The sequence below is a fragment of the Giraffa tippelskirchi genome, chromosome 5, assembly GCF_054371585.1.
Source record: "Giraffa tippelskirchi isolate mGirTip1 chromosome 5, T2T-mGirTip1v1.2.pri, whole genome shotgun sequence".
NCBI lineage: Eukaryota > Metazoa > Chordata > Mammalia > Artiodactyla > Giraffidae > Giraffa > Giraffa tippelskirchi.
The window spans coordinates 625178-647829 of record NC_137279.1 but is presented as its reverse complement, the minus strand read 5'-3'; the positions used below and the strand labels follow the sequence as shown (position 1 = coordinate 647829).

Sequence of the window (22652 nt, the reverse complement as noted above, 5' to 3'; positions counted from 1 at the left end):
GGCAGGGGACCCCTCCCACCCACGTCCCCTCCATGAACTCAGCCGTAACCGCAAGGGCTGTCCCGAGACCACGGAGGCCTGCATGGGGGCAGCCAAGGTCGGACCCTGGGGTCTCCTCCATTTCCCACCCTTGAAGACAAGGCTCTGTGGGCCTAATAGCCCTGGGTCTCCTCCGGATCTTGTTTTTTACGCATCAAAGATGCAACATCTGAGCACCCCACGCCCTCCTCCTTGGTCAGCACCAGGGCTGGGGCGGCTACCTGCTCAGTCTCCCAAGTGAGCAGACTCCCCACCCCCGCCTCGCTTTAAGCCCCAGTAGGACAAGGAGGTCTGAATCAGGGGTCGGCCTCCGTCCCATCGCTGACACTGCCAGCTGCCCCGCTCTGGACACTGAGGTCCCAGCCCCTCCCTCGGCCCAGGGGTGGGGGGCCAGGCCAGACTCTCGGGGGGAGAGCTCCCCAGCCCTCCAGGCGGCCTCCCCCACAGCCCGAGGCACGCCCTCTACCCTGGCCCTTGGAATGTGGGCGAACTGGCTCCAGCCTCAGAACAGCTCAGCTCACGTGCTCCTGAGCCGGCCCTCCGGGGCAGCAGCCACGGCTGTGACCGACCGAAGAGGGCCTTGGAGGGGCCAGGCCTGCGGGGGCTGCACAGGATGAGTGGGCAGACGAGCCTTCCCTCCAGGGTCAGCCTGTGAGACGCGAAGGCAGGTGGGGGGCAAGGCCAGGGCCGTGGAGGGGGTGGGGAGGGTGGGGGGCAGGGCCCCAGGACCCTCTCTGCCTGGACAGGACCCAGCTCACCTCCAGGGTGGGGCAGGGACGACAGCGCGGGCCCCCCTCCAGCAGGGTGCGGGGGTGGGGTGACGGCTCAGGGTGCCTGGCTGCGCCGCTGGACTCGCTGGACTCAACCCCGGCTGAGGAAGGGCCTCAGGGTCCTCGGTGTCCCGGGGTCCACACAGAACCGAGGCTGAGCGCCTGGACAGTGAGGGGGGCCGGGCCTTCAGGGTCCTCGGTGTCCGGGGGTCCACACAGAACCGAGGCTGAGCGCCTGGACACTGAGGGGGCCACAGCATTCCTCACCTGTAACAGCAGCCCGGGGTAGCCCTGGGCCAGCCATGGAGATGGTTTGCTGGATGGGGTGGGGGTCCTTTGCTGACCCCGCAGCCAGGACAGAGCCACAAGCGCTACAGAGCCCGGATCTAGGAAAAGCCGCTTGGAGATATCTAAGTGCTTCTCTGTGACCCTCCCCTCCGGTCACCCCACTCCAAGTTGCTAACTGCTTAGATACCCACGTGGAAATCAGAGCTTGGAGCGAAGTTCTGGGCAGACTCTACTTCTGACCACAAACTGAACTGCAAACCCAGGAGCTGGGGGGCAGAGAAAACACTCCAGGGCTCAGCCATCTGCAGCAGCGTTAAAGAGGAGGGGCGGGCGAGGCCTGTAGAGGAGGACCTGCCCCTCCAGGACAGTGGCCACCACTGATGTGGACACTCTTCCCACAGAGCCCCGCGCGGCCCTGCTACTCACAGTTCAGGGGCACCCCACCTCCAGCCCAGGCCCCCGAAGGATGAGGAGAGCGTCCTGCCCTGGCCCGCTCAGAACAGAGTGGGGCCTGGGAGAAGGAATTTCAGTCACCAAAACACGTTTCATTTAAAAATATTTATTAAAATAATGATTAAACCTGAAAAAAGAATCTCCAGAAATCAGCCCTTGGCACAGTATTTCAAGAATCAGCAAAAAAAATTAAAGAAGAAAAAAGAAAGAAAAAAGAAAACCCTTCCTGCTCTCCTGAGACCCTGGTGGTGGGGGGGAGGCCTGCTACCCCCAGCCCAGGGAGCAGGGAGGTTCTTGGTCACAGGCCGGGTCCAGGGCCGGCCCATCAGAGCAGAAGCCCAGCGTCGGGGAACAGGTGCCCTCGTGGGGCCTTGACCTGGAGCAGCTCCTGTGCGCCGAGCCTGCAGAGGCCAGGGCGGGGGCCTCTACCTGCCCAGGGGCTCCACGATCTGCTGGACGTAGTGGACCACATTGCTGTGCAGCTGGGGAGCCGTGGCCGCAAAGGTCTCCTTGGCGAGGGTCCGGGCGGCCTCACTACCCGCCATCATGGCGTGGTACAGGGGGAGGGTGTACTTCTGCTTCCCCTGCGAGAGAGGCTCGTGCTCAGGGCCTGTCAGCCAGCTCGAGGGTCTGCGGCCCTGGCCCCTGCCCCGGGGCCCATCTGACAGCTCGGTGGGTCTGCGGCCCAGCCTCCTGCTGCCCCAGGGCCCAAAGGGATGTGGATTTCAGTGCTGGAAGGGGCCGCAGGGAGAGTTCCCAGACAGGAGGCCTCGTGTTCTGGAATATTCTTGGAGGCCACAGACCCACAGGGCTAGGTCTCCACGCTCACCCTCCTGGATATGTCCACACTTGACAGAACCAAGTGGGGTGGGCACACAGGAGGCTCCACACTTCAGAGCTCTAAGAAGCCAGAGCTCCGAGGCGGCAGCACACGGCCAAGACTGCAGTGCCTGACCCTCAAGCGGGGCTCCAGAGGACCACCCGCAGCCAAGAAGGAAGCCGCGCCCCAACACCCACACCTGACGGTCACACTCAGGATGCCAACCCCCGAGGCGGGGCGCTCAGGGGCTCGGGAGGCAGCCTGACCCAGCCTGGTCCGTGGCCCGTCGCCTGCCCTGCTCTAGAGTCTCGGAACGACCTCCCCAGCAGGGCAGCTGGCATCTGAACCCTCAGACACAGGCCTCCCCAGGCGACCGGACCCTTGGCTCACCTTCCCTCGCTTCTCCCAGCCGCTGGCCTCTCCCCCACACTGGCCCTGCTGACACATGACCCGTCTTGCCTCCCTCCCAGCGTCCGGTCAATGCTGACCAGCTCTTCCCCTCGGGCCTCTCCAGCTGACCTGCACAAGCTCCCAGGCTGGGCGGTCTCCCCCGCGGGGTGGCACCACGGCCTGCTCTCGGGACCTGCCAGGCCCTTTGCCCCAGAGAGGGTGGCCCGCAGGGCACGGCGCGCCATGTGTCCGAGGGGGACAGGGAGCTGGAGGTGCCCACCTGGCTGTGCAGGAATTCCTTCACTTTCCAGAAGTCCTCCTGGTGGTCGTTCTTGAGGACAATCTGGCCCCATCGCAGCCGCAGCTCTGCATTCTGGGCGTTTGAGATCTTTGGGTACGTCTCTCCAAGTTTCTTCACGTTCCCTGGAGAAGAGAAACGGGGCATGAAAGACTCTGCCAGCAGAGCCCTGCGCCGAGGAGGCTGTGCATCTGCCGGAGGCCCTCCGGGGGCTCCAGAGTCACGTCTCCGAGGGCTCCAGGCACCCGCTCATCCTGCGTCTTAGGGCCCGACGAGGTCGTGCCCTGGACGTGCGCCTGCCGCAACTCCACAGCTCTTCCACCCACCTTCTCTTGACGTCACACACACGGGGCCGTCCCTGCTGGGCCAGTGCTCCAGACTGCGCTTCCAAAGCAGGGGGCCCGGCTTCGACCCCTGCCCGGGGCAGTAGATCCCACATGCCGCAACTGAAGAGCTCGAACACCGAGACTAAGATCCAGCACAGCCAAATAAGTAAATCCAGTAAGTATTTAAAAAAGTATATCAGTAGGGTGAGAGGGAGGTTCAAGATGGACGGGACATATGTATGCTCACAGCGGATTCACACTGATGTACAGCAGAAACCAACACAATGTTGTAAAGCAATTATTCGCCAATGAAAAATTTTAAAATAATAAGGTAAAATGTATACATATTTCATACCGACCTCCTACGGTCCTTCCTCCCCAGCCCAGAGTGTGTGCGCCCCCCAGACGTCCTGCCCGCCGCCCCTCCCACCGGCACCGGCTAGCCGGCATCTCGCTCTGCTTTTCTGGGGTGCAGCCCTTGGGACTGTTTCTGGCTGAGCAGCAATGGGGCACTCGTGCTGAAGGGCGGGGGCCGGGCGGGGCCGCACCCCCACCCTGCCTACGGGCTGAGGGAGGGCGTCACGGCGAGGGGAGACCGCGCTGCACGGCTGAGGACCCGGCGAGCCTCCGGCTCTCCTGCCGGGTAGGCGTGCAGACGCTCCACCCCACGCTGACCCACCCCCGCCACCGCCCAGGAGGCACAGGTGGCACATCGCCTCTGCCCCAGCCCCGAGGGAGCGGCCACCCTTTCTCACCGGGAGGGAGTGGGGACTTCTGGAGGATCTTATCCAGGAAGTACACCAGCTGGTAGGTCTTCCAGGCAGAGGTGGGCATGGCATCGATGGCCCTCGGGTCCAGCTCCTCAGCCGCCCACAGCTGGGCCAGCTCCTCAGCCGGCCTCATGAGCGAGTCCCCAGGGGAGAGGTCTGGGAGGTAAGGCGGCCAGCCCGGGGTGTCCAGCCAGCGATCAAACTCGAATCCTGCTTGGCAGAAGAAGACCCCGTCAGAACTCCCCAGGAGAGCCATGGCCAGCCTCCCCAGGCAGCTCCCGAGACCTCCCACCTCTGTCCGCCCCAGGTCCTCCCCCAACGCTGACACCACTGCCCACACGGCCACCCACTCTGCAAGGTCCCAGCCCCGGCTGCCCCCCTTCCCACCTGGGCCTGTTCTGTGCTGCAGATGAGCCGTCAGGACAACGGCACACGGCCCGCCCCCACGAGCAGAGCAGCTGTGCGGACGCTGCTGGGCTCTGGGGTCCTGCCCTCACCAGCCAGCAGGGGAGCTGGCTGGACGGTGCCCAGCACAGAGCAGGAAGCAGGGGCACACCTCAGGGGTCACAGGCCATGCTCACCCCTCAGAAAGCAGGCCTCCCACCCGCTCTCCAGGCAGGGCAGCTGCCCCGGTCCTGCCCGGGGAGCCCCCTGGGGCGGCAGCGGCCTGGGCAGAGCTCAGGGTCTGACTGTGTGTCTCAGAGACACGGAAACCAGAGGGCAGAGAGGAGCACAAAGGCCAAGTTGGGGAAACGGAGCCGGGGGTGGCGGAGGTCCTTCTGTGGGGTCCTGGGGCCACCCCAAAGCACCAAACCCAGAGGACACACTGGTCCCTCGGGGCAGAAAGCAGACCCCACCCTCCACAATCCCCTGGAAGCCCTGGGCCGGCTCCTCTGCTCACCCGGGATGGAATCCACCCTCTTTCTCTTCAGCTCAGGGAAATAGTCCAGGAAGAAGTCCAGGAAGTCGTCAGCTAAGATGCTTTGGAACTTGAACTGGTCCACGTAGGCCTGTGAGGATGAAGGGGCGGCACGGTCGGCTGCCCAGAGCCCCCACTCTCCCGCAGCGGGGTCCCCAAGCTCCTCCGCCCCCACGGCCCCCTCACCTCCAGCGGATTACCTTGAGGAAGTCGTCAAACTGGCCCTGGTCCCCCACCAGGTGGGCCAGGTAGGAGACAAAGCAGAAGCCTTTCTCGTAGGGGGTCTCGTTGTAGGTGTCATCCGGGTCAACCCCTGCAGAGAAAGCTCAGGATTCAGAGCTTCAGAGCAGCGTGGAGAGACTGACTCCCGCTCCCCAGGGCAGCCAGGCCAGGATTGTTCCTGATCCACCCTGACGTGTCTCCAGGGGCCTTGAGAGGGACGACAGGGGGAGCCGGGGTTGCTGTGCTCAGGGGCCTGCCCAGCCCCACAGTCACCCCCATGTGCAGCCGCCCACCAGAACAACGGCGGTCTCTGCAGACACTCTGGAGCCAAGTTAACTAACTGTCCGTCTACAGGGAGCTCTCCATCGGAGTCAGAGGCTTCAATTGCACAGAAAGGTTTAAATTAGTCACACGTGGAAATAGCAATGTAAGGAAACAAAAATCCATGACCTCGGAGCAGTCACAGGCTTTCTGGGTCACGCCCTCTGTACGGACAGGTGACCTCGTTCTACAAACCCCAAGAGGCTGAGCTGACCAAGGACAGGGGGCGGCAAAGGGCCTCGAGAGTGACAGGGACCCGGACCAGCAGGGCAACGCGGAGCCGCTCGGGACTGGCCGGAGCAGCTAGGAGGGGCTCGGGGGCTCCTCCCTCCCAAGGGACCGGGGTGCATCGGCGGAGCCGCCGGGGCTCCGAGCATGGTGGGGCGGGAGGGCCCTGACCTGGCTCGATCCTCACACGCAGCTTGTTCAGCGGGTGGTCCTCGCCTGTGACGTCCATGTGCTGCCGCAGCAGCGCCCGCCCGGTGGCGGCTTCCAAGCAGGTGTAGGCGGGCCCTGTGGGGCAGAGGAGGAGCTGGCACCCCACGTGCGCCTCCCCAAGGTGACCTCTGAGCCGGGGGTGCTCCCTGGGGACCGCAGGCAGGGAGGCTGTGGACAGCCGACCCCTCGGCCTCTCTCCCGCACACCGTCCCTCTGGCAGGGACCTTCCCGTGCAGCGTGATGGTGTCTGTAGAGATGGGAGTCTGACCTTCCCATCTGACGGTTCCTATCGCACAGGAAACTGTCACCCAAGACTTCTCTCAGGTCCGCAGTCTCCTTCTGGCAGCATGATGGACAGAGGGCCTGGTGTGCCCCAGCCACCACCGCGGCCCGCGAGATGCTCTGACCTGGGGCGACAGCCTGCCCACCTCAGGGTCCAGTGGGCCTGGTGCTCAGAGACCCCTGTGGGATTCCCAGCAGCCAGGACCCTCCTGCTCAGTGCCCTCTGATGAAAGAATAAACCTGTACAAACTTTCTGGGAGGCAGGAGACAATACATGCTTTAAAAAAAGCCTTTAAAATGTTCAAGTCCTGAAAAGCACGTTTCAAGGAATTAACTGAAATCATCTGAGATACACATAAACCTATGTAAAGATGTTTATCAGAATATTATTTTGTTGGAAAAATGAGGGATGTCCCTGGGAATTCAGTGGTTAAGCCTGTGCTTCTACTGCAAGGGGCATGGGTTCAATTCTTGGTCGGGAACTAAGATCCCAGGTGCCCCTAGGTGTGGCCAAAACAGCAACCACAACAAAAAAAATTAAGTTTTTTTTTTTGTTTAAAAACAAACAAAAGAAAATTAAGACCAACCTAACAACTGGAGGCTGATGGAATAAATTATGAATTTATTTAAATTCTTCTGCAGCAGTACAAGAAAATTGAATGACTCAGGAAAACGTTTAACTTTACTAGGCTAACAAAAAAACAACAGTTCTAAAACTGTGTATGGTCTGATGATTCACACACACACACACACACACACACACAGAGAACCATTAATACATCGGAAAGGATATCCACCAATCATCTCTGAACGGTGAAATGACAGGTAAGTATTTTTGCTGTGTACTTTCCCATAGGCACCAAAATAAATTTTAATCAGAAAAAGAATTAAAAAAAAACCAAAAAGCACCTATACACTGTGGCCTTTCAATAAAGAGATAGTGCTGAGAACGTATTTCAAAAGCGTGGCTGGGCGCAGTTTGAGGGTCGCCTTCAGCTGCTAAGTGGCGGTGAGCACACTTCCTACCCTCTCTGCCTTGTGAACGACGCGTAAGAGGGGGAAACAGCGTCGCACACGGCAGGGAAGGTGGTGAGCAAAGCACCCGGCCAAGGCTGGTACTGGGTGTTCAAGACAAGGCGAAGGTGACAGCGACCTGAGCACGCACGTGGAGCGTGAACTGACGCCTGAGTCAGTGCAGGGCCGCTGCCCTGGGGGACGCAGGCTCGGGGGGACACAGCGGCCTCACCCCGACGGGAGGCACGCCCACCCAGGTCCCTCCGGCCAGCTAGACTGCACAGGATACCCCGAGCCCCCACGCCCTGCTGACACGCAGCCACAGCACGATGGGAACAGCGACAAGCCTAACTGTGTCGTGAGCTGGCTGCCTCGGCCGTTCGGGGGGGTCCCCGCACCACCGCCCGCTGGACACCCCAGAGGGGGCCTGGCAGGCCCAGGACGGGGAGATGGGTCCCCGCGGCGGCTTACCGAACAGGACAGAGGATATCCTCCGCTGGGCGTACATGGTGAAGCCTTCGTTCAGCCAGAACTCGCCCCAGTTGGCGTTGGTCACCAGGTTCCCAAACCAGCTGTGGGCGATCTCGTGGATGATGACGTCGGCCAGGGAGCGGTCTCCGGCCAGAAGGCAGGGCGTGACGAAGGTCAGGCAGGGGTTCTCCATCCCCCCGAACGGGAAGGACGGGGGCATGAAGAGCACGTCGTACCTGCCAGGGGCGGGCGGTCACGGGGGTGTGTGGCTCCACCCCACCACCCGGCGGTCCCCAGCGCCTCGTCCCAGGGACCCCTCTCCTGGCCCTTCCCAACACCCAGCTCCCCGCAGGCCCGTGTGGGGCCTGCAGGCCTGACGGGGCCTCTTGTCGAGAGGACCTCAAGTCTGAAGATGGCAAACAGAGCGGGGCTACCCCAGTGACGGGAAAGGCAAGTCAGCCATATCCGCACAGTGAATCCCACCTCCAACCCAGCACCCGCCTGCACGCTGCTGTCCTGAAACGCCCACCCGGGCCCTCCTCAGTCACGGCCACGGCGGGTCAGGCGGGGCCTCTCTTTCCCGCCCCCTGCACCCCAGGGTGTGGGAACCACAGACGTGGAGCCCCCGTGACACCTCACCTTCCCCACACGTAGGGTCCGAAGAGCTTCTCTCCCGTTGCCAAAAACTCCTCTATGACCCCGTCGTACTCCTCCTTGGCAGCGGCAATGAGGCAGGGCTCAGCCCACACCCGGCTCCTGCGGACAAGGGTGTGGAGAGGGCGGCACGGGGGTCAGAGCCTGGTGGGACCAGCCACAGAGCCTGCGGAGCGGGCGCCGGGAGGGCCCCTGGGGGCAGCAGGCCTGCCCCCGCACGGAGCCCCAGCTCCCCGTCTGCCCCATGTCTTCAGAAACGACTGGTCTCCCTCTGCACCAGCAGCTCGTCCTCTCCGCCACAGAGCCTGGCAGGAGTAAACCCCTGGAGGACGTCCCTCTCCTTCTCTGCTTTCCTGCAGCTGCGGGTCACCCACTGCCCTGCACCAGGAAGGAAGCCCTCGTCTCTCAGGGCCGGGGCTGCCCTGAGCCCGTGGTTGGAAGCAGACGCCGACGGGGCCCGCCCAGCGCTCCCTCTGACCTCAGGAGCGGAGGCGCACGGTCCCTGTGCCACTGCCCAGCCCTGTCTGAGGCCTGAGGCCTGGCGCCCGGCCAGCACCTCCGGGGCCAAGGGCCGGCAGAATGAAGGACAGCAGCGCTACCAGGAGCGCAACGTCCAACCAACCCTCCCGCCGCGGGACAAGGTGCACCGGGGGATAGGATGGTGACCAGAGAACCCGGGCTCCTGGTCTGTTTCTTCTTGGAGGACAGCTCACAAACTCCTTGTTCACCTCCACCAAAGCCCCCTCCCCGGGCCTCTGCATCCGGAGCAGACAGCAGAGAGCGTCCTTGGGCTTCCTGGGAGGGAAAGGGTGAGAGCAAGGCGGGTGTGTCCAGGAATTAAGTGCCGAGAAGGCAGGGAGATTTGGTAGCGGTAAGAAAGCGCAAATGGTAGCTAGAAGGTGATCTTCCAAAACTGCTGCCTGAGCTCAGAGCTCTCTGCACGGGGCCAAGACACGCAGGACTGGGTCTCAGAGCAGGACCGGAGGGAGGAGGGGGAAGGAAAGGCCTGGCCTCGGGGCAGGCGGACGCTGCCCCAGGAACCCCCAACAGGTCTGCTTGCTGGTCAGAGGCCTCCTTGCTTGGAGGTCGGTTCAGTCTTGCCTCCGGGGTCTTGGTCTCCTACCTGGGTCCAACCTCAGCCGAAACCAGATCTCCGATGGCCAGAGCAATCAGATAGGAGGGGATGGGCCGACTCATCTGGAAGAAGAACTTATTGGGGCCTCGCTCCTCCCAGGTGTCAGCACTCATCACGGCGGTGAAGCCCTCTGGGACCTGAGGACAGAGAAAGCCTGCGAGGTCTCGCCTGGACAGAGGCTACTCTTCACCAGCAATCTGCACGGTGATGACGGCGGCCTGGAGTCCACCTGAAGCACAGAGGCTTCCAGAAGCTAAACTTGGCCTCAACCGATGGGCTTTAGCACAGATACAACTTCTGCAGGTGGAGGAGTTCTTCAGAGGGTCTGTCAGCGTCCCCTGAAAGGTGACCTGATAGAGACTGACCGTTTTAATCCCCAGGGCAGGTACACACGCCCTCGGCCCCTCACCTCGAGAAGAGCGGAGTATTTGCACTTCACGGCAGGAGTGTCAAAGCACGGGAAGAAGGCTCGGTTCAGGACGGCCTGGCCCTGGGTGTAGACGAAGGGCTTCTTCTTTCCCGCCGTCTGCTCCGGAGCCAGCCAGCACACCTGTGGGGAGGGTGCATTGCTCAGATTGCACAGCCTGCGGGAGCCCCGGGCAGGCACAGCCACCCCGGCTGCAGAGAGACTTCCAGAACATTCGCGATCCTCTGCCCGCCAGGCCAGCTCAGACGCAGAAGCTCTCTCCGGCTGTGTGTTTAATCCCCCCAGAGTCCAGGCCGCAGCCCGACGTCCACCTCCCAGGGCAGACACCACCAAGGGGTCACTCCTCATGTGTCCCTGGGCCATCTCAAGAATCCTGAGCTGGCCTCCAACCCCCTGGTCCTGCCTCCCTCCTGCATCCTCCTCCCTGCAGTAACTTCTCACCAAAAAACAAATGCTGAAGAAGCTGTTCTTCAACTTGTGATAAAAGACACAGAAAAGCAGAAGCTAACAGTAAGGAGTCTGATAATAGGTGTTCTCCATTCCTGAAATTTACCCTTTCACAATAGATGTGCTTTGGGCTTCCCAGGTGGTGCCAGCGATAAAGAATCCACCTGCCAATGCAGGAGAATAAACATGTTTTACATTACAGGCACTGGCTAGGATTCTTCCCCTAAACCAATCTTTATTTTATTTATTTATTTACTTGGCTATACCTGGTCTTAGCTGCAGCATGTGGAATCTTTTTAGTTATAGCGTGCAAGATCTAGTTCCCTGAATAGGACTCGAACCCCAGCCCCCTGCACTGGGAACGTGGAGTCTTAGCCACTGGACCCCCAGGGACGTCCCCGGCTGTGATTCCTGAATTGTCTTCTGTCAGCCCTTAATCGAGGGCAAATCTGAGCCATTATTACAAACCCAATCTCTGCCCACAGCAGAGCTCACGTCTAACACAGATGCCGCATGGGGCTGAGGGGCCCCAGGAGGGTCTCAGAATGGAAGCAAAACCCCAGGCTGCACCTTCAACAACGGGCAGGGTTTAAACAGCTGGAAGGAAGCGAGATGACGTCCAGGAGGCGGGAGCAGCACGGGCAGGCAGGGAATGTGACTTCCCTGGAGCTGGGCAGCTGTGTGTGGTGAAGGACTTAAACCACAGAGGCGCTCGAGACCGATTTATAAGAGGCATAAGGGAGCCACATTGGGAAGCTGGGGTTTTCTTTGAGTGTGTGCACGTGTGTCTGTGTGTGTGTGTGCGCGTGCGCAAACTGTAACAAGTCTCCATCCAGAGTCCAGTAAGACGGAAGCAGGGGCAGGGCAGAGAGAGAGACATCCCGTGCAGACCTCAACAAGCTCTGCTTCACCTGGTGACTGGAGGCCAGCACAGAGGCCACAAATCAAGCCGATACTACTGCCCTCACTATGACGTTACAGAAGTGACACCTTATCTCTCTGAACTTCCGCTCAACTTTGCTGGGAAACCGAAACTGCTCTAAAATATAATCTATGAAAAACAACCAAACTTCATAACCCCAGCCGAATCATGAGAAAAAACAAAAGATAAATTCCAATAGAGGGGCATACCACTCCTCAAAACTATCTAAGTCACCAAAACAGGAACATCTAAGGAATCGTCACAGCCAGGAGGAGCCTACGGACAGACCTGGGTGTCCACACCTGGGTTTCTGGATGGGAACCTGGAACACAGGACACTTTAAAAGCTAAGGCTGCTGTACACCTGAAATTAACATTGTAAATCAACTGTAATATAAAAGAAAAATTTTAAAGACCCAAGACTCTAATAATATCTTGCACATGAAAGCTGCTCAATAAACAAATTATTTAAAATAAAAACTAAGGAAATCTGGGAAAACTACAGATTCCAGTTTATAATAGGGTATCAATACTGGCTCATTAATTTTAACAAGTGTATCCCACTCGTAAGCTGCTAATAAGGGTGATGGTGGTGGTGGTGTGTATGTCTGTGTGTGTGTGTGTGTGTGTGTGTGTGTTAGGGGTTTATGGAAACTGTCCTATATGTTCAGTTTTCCTAGTAATCTAAACAGCTCTTTTTTAAAAAAATAAATCCTATTAATGAAAACAAGTGTAATGAGTTGGCAGTCAGAGGTACTAAGCACCATATTAGGACTTATATAAAGATAACTCATATAACTGTTGTCAGGGTCAGCTCTGTAAACAATGACTCTCATCCCTTCAACCACAATCCCTTACTCATCCTCTTTGCTTGAATTTTGCTTGTTTTTGTTTTAATGACATGAAGAGAAGAGAATGAAGGAGGCTGGTAGGACACACAGCAGAATCAAATCCAGGAGACGCTGTGGCCCACGGTGACCAAGGGCGTGCCCCCCTTGGGCAGCGGCAGGCAGAGCGTGGAACAGGAGCTGTGCCCACTGGGGACCCCCACAGGGCAAAGGCCAGCTCTCCGGGGAGAGCGGGTGTCTGCCATCAAGTCTTAAATGAAAGCTGTTTAATTCCAAAATTCAACTTCAGGTGCCACTTTCGGTAGGCAAGCCCAGGAGGCCTAATTTTTCCAATTATTGTACTTAATTTCTGCCCCCAACTGGGAACCAGGATATAACAGAGCGACGGAACACATTTCCTCGCGTTCCACGTGCTCCTCTACGGCGAGTCACCCGCGGAGGTCCGGGTTTCGCTCTGCCTTAGAGCTCAGTCTGCATCGGGTCCGGGTTTCCCTCTGCCTTAGAGCTCAGTCCGCATCGGGTCCGGGTTTCTCTCTGCCTTAGAGCTCAGTCCGCATTGCTTCGGACTGTAATTTCTCACACAAGTTCTATCTTAAGGTTCAGGTACATCCCTAATAGTGAAAGATGGAAACAGAAATGCCCTTTGAGTCAGTTTCAAGAGCAAAGGGGGAAGTGCCACCAGAAGAGCAGGCTTCCTGGGCAGGCAGGTCGCCCACCCCATCGGAGAAAGGGCTGCCATTCTCACAGAGGTACCCACAAGATCCTCTTTCCAACTGCTACACTTGCCCCGCCTCCAACACCCCCACCCCGGTTTAGAACTTAAGAGTCAACAGTGAGAAAGTCAATTATTGCAAGGCCTGGTCCACCCTAATTCTGGCTCTCACTTTTACTCAAATTCTTTTGTTCATCACATCCAGGAGGAAACAATAGTGCCCAGTCTCGGAGCTGTTCCAGCCCCGGGCACTAGAAGGGCACCTGCAACAAAGGGCTGAGTCAGCAGCGGGTAGCAAGCCAGCACCTTCCGGGCTGCCCCCGAGCAGAGCACCACCAGGGCCCAGCCCAGGCCGGGCGCACCGACAGCCCTAAACCCTGCTCGGGAACCGCCTGCTGTCCAGCTTGGAGGACGCGGCGGGCTAGAGACGGCGGGGCGGGGAGGGGGCATCTGGCTGCAGACCCACAGGAGCAGAAGCGGGGTGGGGGGGAGTCACCTGGCCGAGGAGGGGCGAGGGGCGGGGAGGGGGTGGAGGCGAGCCTGCACGAGGAGGCGCGGGGGCCGCGAGCACTCACCCCGGGTCCCTCGCCGACGCGGTAGGTGACCCGCACCTGCAGGCGCTCGCCGGCGGCGCAGGGATGCGGGAAGCGCACGCACAGGGTCTGGCCGTAGTGAGAGAAGGGCTGCGTGCACACCGGCACCGGCTCGGGCTCCGGCTCCGGCCGCCCCGGCTCCGGCCGCCCCCGCCGCAGCGCCGCCGCCGTCACGTCCATGCACGGGTGCGAGTCCAGCCGCAGCTCCGCGGCGCCGCCGGGCGCCTGGCAGCGCAAGTCCAGCACCGCCGAGCCGCTCAGCCCGCGGCTGCCCGGGCCCGGCCCCGGCGGCCCGAACTCGGCCCGCAGGTCCAGATGCAGGTGCAGCAGCTCGAAAGCGCGGAAGCTGGAGGCCGACGCCACGTCCTCGGCCTGTGCCCCGCGCAGCGGCCGCCCGCCAGCCCCAAGCCCGCCGCCCGCCATGGCCCCGCGCCGCCGCTGCCGCCTGTCCGCCGCAGGCCCCGCCCCGCCGCCAGTCTGGCCCCGGGCGCCTTTGCCGCGCACCAGGGAAGGCCCCGCCCCCGTCAGACCACGCCCCGGAACCGAGCATGGCCTCGCCTCAAAGCTCAGACCACGCCCCAGCGCTGGCCGAGGCCCGGTGACCGCCGCTCGCGGCCCGGGAGGCCCCGCCCCCGCGCAGGCCACGCCCTTCCCATGACCCTACGCCACCCCCAGCGCTGCACCAGCATCGAAGGACTTTGGACAGGTCGGCGGGCGACAGTTTGACCCACCTCGGCCCGAATTCATCGCGCTGGGATGGCCCCCAGTCCCTGCGCTGAGGTTGCGCGTGTCCGAGCCCAGCGGGGTTCGGGTTTGAGCTCACAAGTTCTGCAGCAAACCTTCCCTAAGAAAGGGGGTTCTTTCCGGCCTCTCGGTGCAGTTGTGACACAGGAGAAATTATTGCATCTCTCGAGCCGTGGTAACTCAATCGGGGCTGCGGCGTGTGGCCCTTCGCCCTTCTGACAAGGGGTGGGGGCCAGCAGGGCGGCTGCTGGGCCGCGTGTCCCCCTCCTGAGTGGGACAGATTGCTGCGCCGGTGACCCTCCCAGGAGCCCGTCTGTGACTGGGAGCTGCTCGTCAGCTGTGCTGGAAGCTGTGCCGGAAGCTGTGCCAAATCGTCCGACTCTGCGACCCCGTGGACTGTCGTCTGTCACCCTCTGTCCGTGGGATCCTTCAGGCAGGAATCCTGGAGTGGGTGCCACACCCTCCGTCAGGGGGTCTTCCCGATCAGGAAATGAAACTTGCAGAGACAAAGTAGGGAGTTTCCCATAAAGGAAACAGAATCCTGGTTCGTGCTCCCTAGTTTCACAGTGTCACATACATCTTACGTTATTAAGTGCTTATAGCAGATATTTTGAAATTCCATGAGATCAAGGTTAGTTTTCTTCCTTTTTTCTCTCTTTTCTTTTTTAACTTACTGGCTAGTGAAATCCAGAAACTTCAGAAAACCACTCTTCTGTGGCACTGAGGATAGTCATTCAGTACATCTGTCACTCAGTACCTCTACCTTCAACTTACTCATCCCGTTATACAATGCATTTTTGTTGAGCATCTGCATATATCAGCCACTGTATCAACTAGAATCCTGCAGGCTGCATGAGGCAGCCAAAATAGTGTTTTTCTTAATTAAATGTATATGAGGGTAAAAAGGAGAAGGTGACGGCAGCCCACTCCAGTACTCTTGCCTGGAAAATCCCATGGACAGAGGAGCCTGGTGGGCTGCAGTCCATGGGGTTGCTAAGAGTCGGACACGACTGAGCGACTTCACTTTCACTTTTCACTTTCATGCATTGGAGAAGGAAATGGCAACCCACTCCAGTGTTCTTGCCTGGAGAATCCCAGGGACGGGGGAGCCTGGTGGGCTGCCGTCTATGGGGTCGAACAGAGTCGGACACGACTGAAGAGACTTAGCAGCAACCGCAGCAGAGGGTAAAAAAAAAAAAAAGAAGAGGGTGACTGACGTTGAAGTGGTCTAAGCTCCTTGGATTATTAGGAGGAGAGTAGGTTTAGGGATAAATAAGATTTTTTTTTCTTTTTTGGGTGCAGTGCATGGCATGTAGGGATCTTAAAGTTCACTGACCAGGGATCACACCTGTGCCCCCTGCATTGGAAGCTCAGTGTCTTAACTGCTGGACTACCAGAGAAGTCCCGAGATTTCTTTCTTAAGTATATTAAAAAAAAAAAACCACCAAAAGAATACAGAATTAATGCAACTCATAAACCTACCAATGGGAAAATACGTGAAAGTGAAAGTGCTGTTATTCTCACAGGTGTGTCCGACTCTGCAACCCCATGGACTGTAGCTCACCAGGCTCCTCTGTCCATGGGATTCCCCTGGCAAGAATACTGGAGTGGGTAGCCATTTCCTGCTCCAGAGGATCTTTCTGACCCAGGGATCAAACCTGGGTCTCCTGCACTGCAGGCAGATTCTTTACGGTCTGAGCCACCAGGGAAGCCAGGGGAAAAGGAGACAAGCCGGACCGGCTGGTAGTCCCCCTAGGCTGGGGGAGGCGGGAGTTTGGGACAGGGCAGAGTCCATAAGTACCCAGGTGTAGATGACTTGTCAGTGTTGTAGCTCACACACCGGGAGATGTGCCTAACGGTGCAGCCTCAAAATATGGAAAGCAAAAATGAACAGAATTACAAGGGAAAGTGGGCAAATCCGGCAGCAGAGTGGGAGGTTTCTAGATCTCACCCAGTCATTTACAGATCAGACAAAAGTCACACAGACGTAAAAGATCCGTCCAAAAATGTCACAGTCTTGGGACTTCCCTAGTGGTCCAGTGGTTAACAATCCACCTTCCAAAAGCAGTGGACACGGGTTTGATCCCTGTCTGGGGAACTAGGACCCCACAGGCCACAGGACAACTAAGCCGTAACAACTGAGTCTGTGAGCCACAGCTGGGCAGTCTGTGTGCTGCAATGAAGATCCTGCATGCCACGGTGAAGACCTGATGTGCCGCAACTAAGATGTAAGGCAGAAGAAGTCAGTAAAATTTTTTCAAAGTCACCATCTTTACCTAATCAATACACCCCTAACTTTGCACCTAACCATTAGAGAAAACACACAAAATTAACCACAGACAGGCCATGAAAAGCTCCAAACAAAAGACTCAAGGGCACACAGAACATTCCTTTAACCACAGTGCAATCATGTTAAAACCAATATTGGGATCCAGTTCTCTGCGGCTCACACACGCGTCTGCACAGCTGCACAACCAGGTGCTGAACGCCCTTTGTTCCGGACCATCCGGTGTAGAGACAGCACTTCCTCTGGAGCAAAGGGTGAGTCAGCCTATCATAATGGTTCTCAATCAGGGTGGGTTTTGCCGACTAGATGTCTGACAGTGCTGAGAGACACAGCTGGTGTCACAGCAGGGAGAGGAGGCGCTGCTGGCACCTGGCAGGCACAGGCCCGGGACGCACAGCTCAAGTCCACAGTGCCCAGGCTGGCACCCTCTGGCTCATGCCTGCCAAGACAGAGACAGGGTCTCACTTTGGAACAAAGGGAGTCACGCTGCCTGTGTGGTGTCGCCTGTGTAATGCCTCCCTCAGGGCAAAGAGAAGGCAGGCAAAGTAATGTCTCTGCTTTTGTCAGGGCAAAAAGCTTTTGCCCACTGCAGAACTCAGGGTCCTCTCCTCTAATGCCACCAAAGTGAAGTCGCTCAGTTGTGTCTGACTCTTTGTGACCCCATGAACTGTAGCCCACCAGGCTCCTCCATCCAAGGAATTTTCTAGGCAAGAGTACTGGAGTGGGTTGCCATTTCCTTCTCCAATGCCACCAAGGTCCACCCATATATCCTATGGTATAAGACGTGTTAAAGCAAGTTCTCAAGACAGAAAGAAGATGAGGTCAGGGAGGAATTTCAGTTCAGTTCAGTTCAGTCGTTCACTCGTGTCTGACTCTTTGCGAACCCATCACGCCAACTCCCAGAGTTTACTCAAACTTATGTCCATTGAGTCGGTGATGCCATCCAACCATCTCATGCTCTGTCATCCCCTTCTCCTCCTGCCTTCAGTCTTTCCCAGCATCAGGGTCTTTTCCAATGAGTCAGTTCTTCGCATCAGGTGACCAAAGTATTGGAGTTTCAGCTTCAACATCAGTCCTTCCAATGAACACTCAGGACTAATTTCCTTTAGGATGGACAGGTTGGATCTCCTTGTAGTCAAAGGCACTCTCAAGAGTCTTCTCCAGCACCACAGTTCAAAAGCATCAATTCTTCGGCACCCAGCTTTCTTTATAGTCCAACTCTCACATCCATACATGACCACTGGAAAAACCATAGCCTTGACTAGACGGACCTTTATCAGCAAAGTAATGTCTCCGCTTTTTAATATGCTGTCTAGGTTGGTCATAACTTTTCTTCCAAGGAGCAAGAGTCTTTTAATTTCATGGCTGCAGTCACCATCTGCAGTGATTTTGGAACCCCCAAAATAAAGTCTGTCACTATTTCCATTGTTTCCCCATCTATTTTCCATGAAGTGATGGGACTGGGTGCCATGATCTTAGTTTCCTGAATGTTGAGCATTAAGTTAACTTTTTCACTCTCCTCTTTCACTTTCATCAAGAGGCTCTTTAGTTCTTCTTCACTTTCTGCCATAAGGGTGGCATCATCTGCATATCTGAGGTTATTGATATTTCTCCCAGCAATCTTGATTTCAGCTTGTGCTTCATCCAGCCCAGCATTTCTCATGATGTACTCTGCATAGAAGTTAAATAAGCAGGGTGACAATATACAGCCTTGACCTGCTTCTTTTCCTATCTAGAACCAGTCTGTTGTTCATGTCCAGTTCTAACTGTTGCTTCCAGACCTGCATACAGGTTTCTCAAGAGACAGGTCAGATGGTCTGGTATTCCCATGTCTTTCAGAATTTTCCACAATTTATTGTGATCCACACAGTCAAAGGCTTTGCATAGTCAATAAAGCAGAAATCGATGTTTTTCTGGAACTCTCTTGCTTTTTCGATGATCCAGCAGATATTGGCAATTTGATCTCTGGTTCCTCTGCCTTTTCTAAATCCAGCTTGAACATCTGGAAGTTCACGGTTCACGTATTGTTGAAGACTGGCTTGGAGAATTTTGAGGGTTACTTTACTAGCGTGTGAGATGAGTGCAACTGTGCGGTCGTTTGAGCGTTCTTTGGCATTGCCTTTCTTAGGGATTGGAATGAAAACTCACCTTTTCCAGTCCTGTGGCCACTGCTGAGTTTTCCAGATTTGCTGACATATTGAGTGCAGCACTTTCACAGCATCATCTTTCAGGATTTGAAATAGCTCAACTGGAATTCCATCACCTCCACTAGCTTTGTTCGTAGTGATCCTTCCTAAGGCCCACTTGACTTCACATTCCTGGATGTCTGGTTCTAGGTGAGTGATCACACCATCGTGATTATCTGGGTCATGAAGATCTTTTTTGTACAGTTCTTCTGTGTATTCTTGCCACCACTTCTTAATTTCCTCTGCTTCTGTTAGGTCCATACCATTTCTGTCCTTTATCGAGCCTATCTTTGCATGAAATGTTCCCTTGGTATCTCTAATTTTCTGAAGAGATCTCTAGTCTTTCCCATTCTATTGTTTTCTTCTATTTTTTGCACTGATCACTGAGGAAGGCTTTCTTATCTCTCCTTGCTCTTCTTTGGAACTCTGCATTCAAATGGGTATCTTTCCTTTTCTCCTTTGCTTTTCACTTCTCTTCTTTTCACAGCTATTTGTAAGGCCTCCTCAGACAGCCATTTTGCTTTTTTGCATTTCTTTTTCTTGGGGATGGTCTTGCTCCCTGTCTCCTGTACAATGTCATGAACCTCTGTCCATAGTTCATCAGGCACTCTGTCTATCAGATCTAGTCCCTTAAATCTATTTGTCACTTCCACTGTATACTCATAAGGGATTTGATTTAGGTCATACCTGAATGGTCTAGTGGTTTTCCCTACTTTCAATTTAAGTCTGAATCTGCCAATAAGGAGTTCATGATCTGAACCACAGTCAGCTCCTGATCTTGTTTTTGCTGACTCTACAGAGCTCCTCTATCTTTGGCTGCAAAGAATATAATCAATCTGATTTCGGTGTTGGCCATCTGGTGATGTCCATGTGTAGAGTCTTCTCTTGTGTTGTTGGAAGAGGGTGTTTGCTATGACCAGTGCGTTCTCTTGGCAAAACTCTATTAGCCTTTGCCCTGCTTCTTTCTGTACTCCAAGGCCAAACTTACCTGTTACTCCAGGTGTTTCTTGACTTCCTACTTTTGCATTCCAGGCCCCCATAACGAAAAGGACATCTTTTTTGGCTGTTAGTTCTAAAGGGTCTTGTAGGTCTTCATAGAACCGTTCAACTTCAGCTGCTTCAACATTACTGGTCAGGGCATAGACTTGGATTACCGTGATATTGAATGGTTTGCCTTGGAAACGAACAGAGATCATTCTGTCGTTTTCGAGATTCAATCCAAGTTCTGCATTTTGGACCCTTTTGTTGACTCTGATAGCTACTCCATTTCTTCTAAGGGATTCTTGCCCACAGTAGTAGACATAATGTCATCTCAGTTAAATCCACCCATTCCAGTCCATTTTAGTTAGCTGATTCCTAAAATGTCGATGTTCACTCTTGCCATCTCCTATCTGACCAATTCCAATTTGGTTCCACACACAGAAAAGGTGTGCTAGAAATGTAATCAGTATAGACCAAAAAAAAAAAAAAATCAATGTTCTCACTTTTAATTGCCCTGACAGAAGTTGGCACATTTTTTCCTGTAAAGGGCAAATAGGGACTTCCCTGGCTATCCAGGGGTTAAGACTCTGAGATCCTGCATGCGAAGAGGCCAAAAAAAAAAGCGCAAACATTTCACGGCTTGTGCGTCTCTGATGCAGTCACTGAACTGCACTGTTTGTATGAGCACAGCCAGTGACAAGTTGGGCGGCGGTGCAGCCGTGCCCTGCAGGGCTCTCTACGGACGCTGGGGTTCTCATGTCATTTCCATGCATCGTCAAAGTGCTTTGTTTTTTTCAACGATTATAAACACTTTAAACCCATTATCCGCTCAAAGGTCACACAGAAAGAGGCGGCAGGGTGAATGTGGCCCACCGGCCTCGGTGGCTGCGCGAGGCAGAAGCAGCTGCCGGGGCCGTGTGCTCACCGCGACGCTCCACAGCGGGGCGCAGTGGCCACGCCGTCCTGATTACAGCCGGTTCAGTGTGGAAACAGATGCGCTTCAGTAATGCACCCACGTGTTCCAACCTGACTCAGAAATGCACTATTTCATGCCAATTTCACACACAGTGGAAGATACTAAGGACAAATGAGAGAAACAGATGGGGTCGTCCTGATGGGTGTTTCAACCTTGAAACTGAGGAGCTGACTCCATCATTCCAGAAGAGCACCTAGAGAAAAACCCCTTCCTGTCTGCACGTTTCCGCATTTATCTTGGTAATTAGAACAAATTTGGTGATTTTACCTTTTACTCTGGGCTCTCGTACACCAAAATTAGTTTCAGAATGTTTATTAAACATTTCAAATCAGTATTTTAAGATATTAGAATTTATAACCTACCTGGTTTCTACTATTCTCTAAACTTTAAAATAGTCACATCTTACAGTGCTTATCATTGCACTTCCTAAACTTCAGTTTTATTAGGAAGCAGGGGATAGGTGAACAGGCAGGCAATGGTAAAGGACTGGAGTCAGTCGCAGAACCCAGGCGGCGGGTATACATGTGCTCACTGTGAACCTCACCTTTACAGCTTTGCTATTTTCACTGAAAAAAGGTTGGGGAAAAGGAGGAGGGGGAAAGAGAAAAAGACCGAATCAGCAGGAAGCAGCCAGCAGGATACATGGGCGGGGGGCGGTCACGAGTGTGTCCACCGATGGTCAGAGGACACCCTCCCGTGCCTGGGAATGACGGCACAGGGCTTCCAGTAGAAAACTGAGGAATGAAGCTTGCTTCCCCCCCTTCCTTCCCTGCTCGCCCCCATCTCCGCACTGGACACGAGAGACGGAACCACTGCCCTCGGGGTAAGCTCCAGCAGGTGAGGGGATGGGTGGGGGGCAGCCAGGCTTTCCAAGAACAGAAGTCCTTCTAAGTCTGGGGCAGATAGGGGCGTCCAAGGGAAGCAAGAAGCTGGGAAACAACTAGGAAGGTTTTCGGGTTCCCACCTGCCGTCCTGCGTGTGGTGGAATCAAAAAGAACTGGTTTTCCATCTTTTTCAAGACTCTTCTCTTCCACCCCACCCCTCATTCTAGAAAATTTATCCATACCCAAGGATCGCTTCAGAGATGCTAAGTTGACCAGTATAATGGACAAACGTGCCAGCATCACACACACACCCCACCCCCCACCCCTCAGAGACTCTGAATTCACAAGAAAGGAACTTGCTTTCCAAACTGATGCCATTTAAGAGGAGTTTTGGGGGACCTTAAGAAACATAAAGCATCTTCTCTGCATGCCCTCAGCTATGAACTGTTCTTGTGATGAAACCTCCTTACATTTACGCCTGGAAGTTAAACCAGCTACAGATTGAAAGACAAACCCCGGATACTCACAAATGGCTAAAAAGTACAGCATCATCAGTCACTGGGAGAATGCAAGTCAGAACCACGATGAGATACACGTCACAGATAAGAGCCTGGCTATAAAGGAAAGATGTTGGCAAGAGTGTAGAAAAACTGGAGCCCCTGTGCACCGCTGGTGAACATGCCACACGGTACAGCCTCTGTGGGAAAGTCTGGTGCTTCCTCAAAAGCTGAGCACAGAATTACCACACCCGCAGCAATGCCACTCCTAGGAATACACCCCGAAGAACCGAGAGCAGGGACTCAGACAGCTGTATGCCCATGTCCACAGCAGCATTATTCAAATGCCCGTCAACGGAGGAATGGAGAAATAAAATGTGGTCTCAGCCTACAATGCAGTATGATTACTCAACAGTCAAAAATCATGAATGAAGACCTAAATGAAGAGCAACACAGAAAGACAAGCACCTCAGGTCCCACTTACACGAGGTCCCCAGAGGAGGCAAACCCGGGGACGGGGGCAGACCTGTGTTCCCAGAAGCTGGGGAGCAGGGTGGGGGGGGCTACCATCCACTAGTGTCTGCTCCTGCTGCTGCATA

At 55.7% G+C, this 22652-nt stretch overlaps 1 protein-coding gene across 3 annotated transcripts; it reads right to left on the bottom strand.

The window, feature by feature from the left end:
• Nucleotides 1-1640: 1640 nt before the first annotated feature.
• RNPEP (arginyl aminopeptidase) lies at nucleotides 1641-14037 on the bottom strand. Of its 3 annotated transcripts, XM_081487304.1 has the most exons (12): nucleotides 13541-14037; nucleotides 10020-10160; nucleotides 9599-9747; nucleotides 8461-8577; nucleotides 7822-8057; nucleotides 6016-6129; nucleotides 5274-5386; nucleotides 5056-5164; nucleotides 4140-4364; nucleotides 3385-3526; nucleotides 3041-3183; nucleotides 1641-2134 (listed from the first exon to the last, which is right to left on the bottom strand). In XM_081487304.1, the coding sequence occupies exons 1-12, from the start codon at nucleotides 13979-13981 to the stop codon at nucleotides 2085-2087; spliced, it is 1980 nt and encodes a 659-aa protein (XP_081343430.1). In that variant the 5' UTR covers nucleotides 13982-14037; the 3' UTR covers nucleotides 1641-2084. The 3 variants fall into 3 exon arrangements, 2 of the variants coding, with proteins under 2 accessions (XP_081343430.1, XP_081343431.1); XR_014052989.1 differs by lacking the exon at nucleotides 3385-3526 and having other exon boundaries at nucleotides 4542-5164; XM_081487305.1 differs by lacking the exon at nucleotides 3385-3526.
• Nucleotides 14038-22652: the final 8615 nt, after the last annotated feature.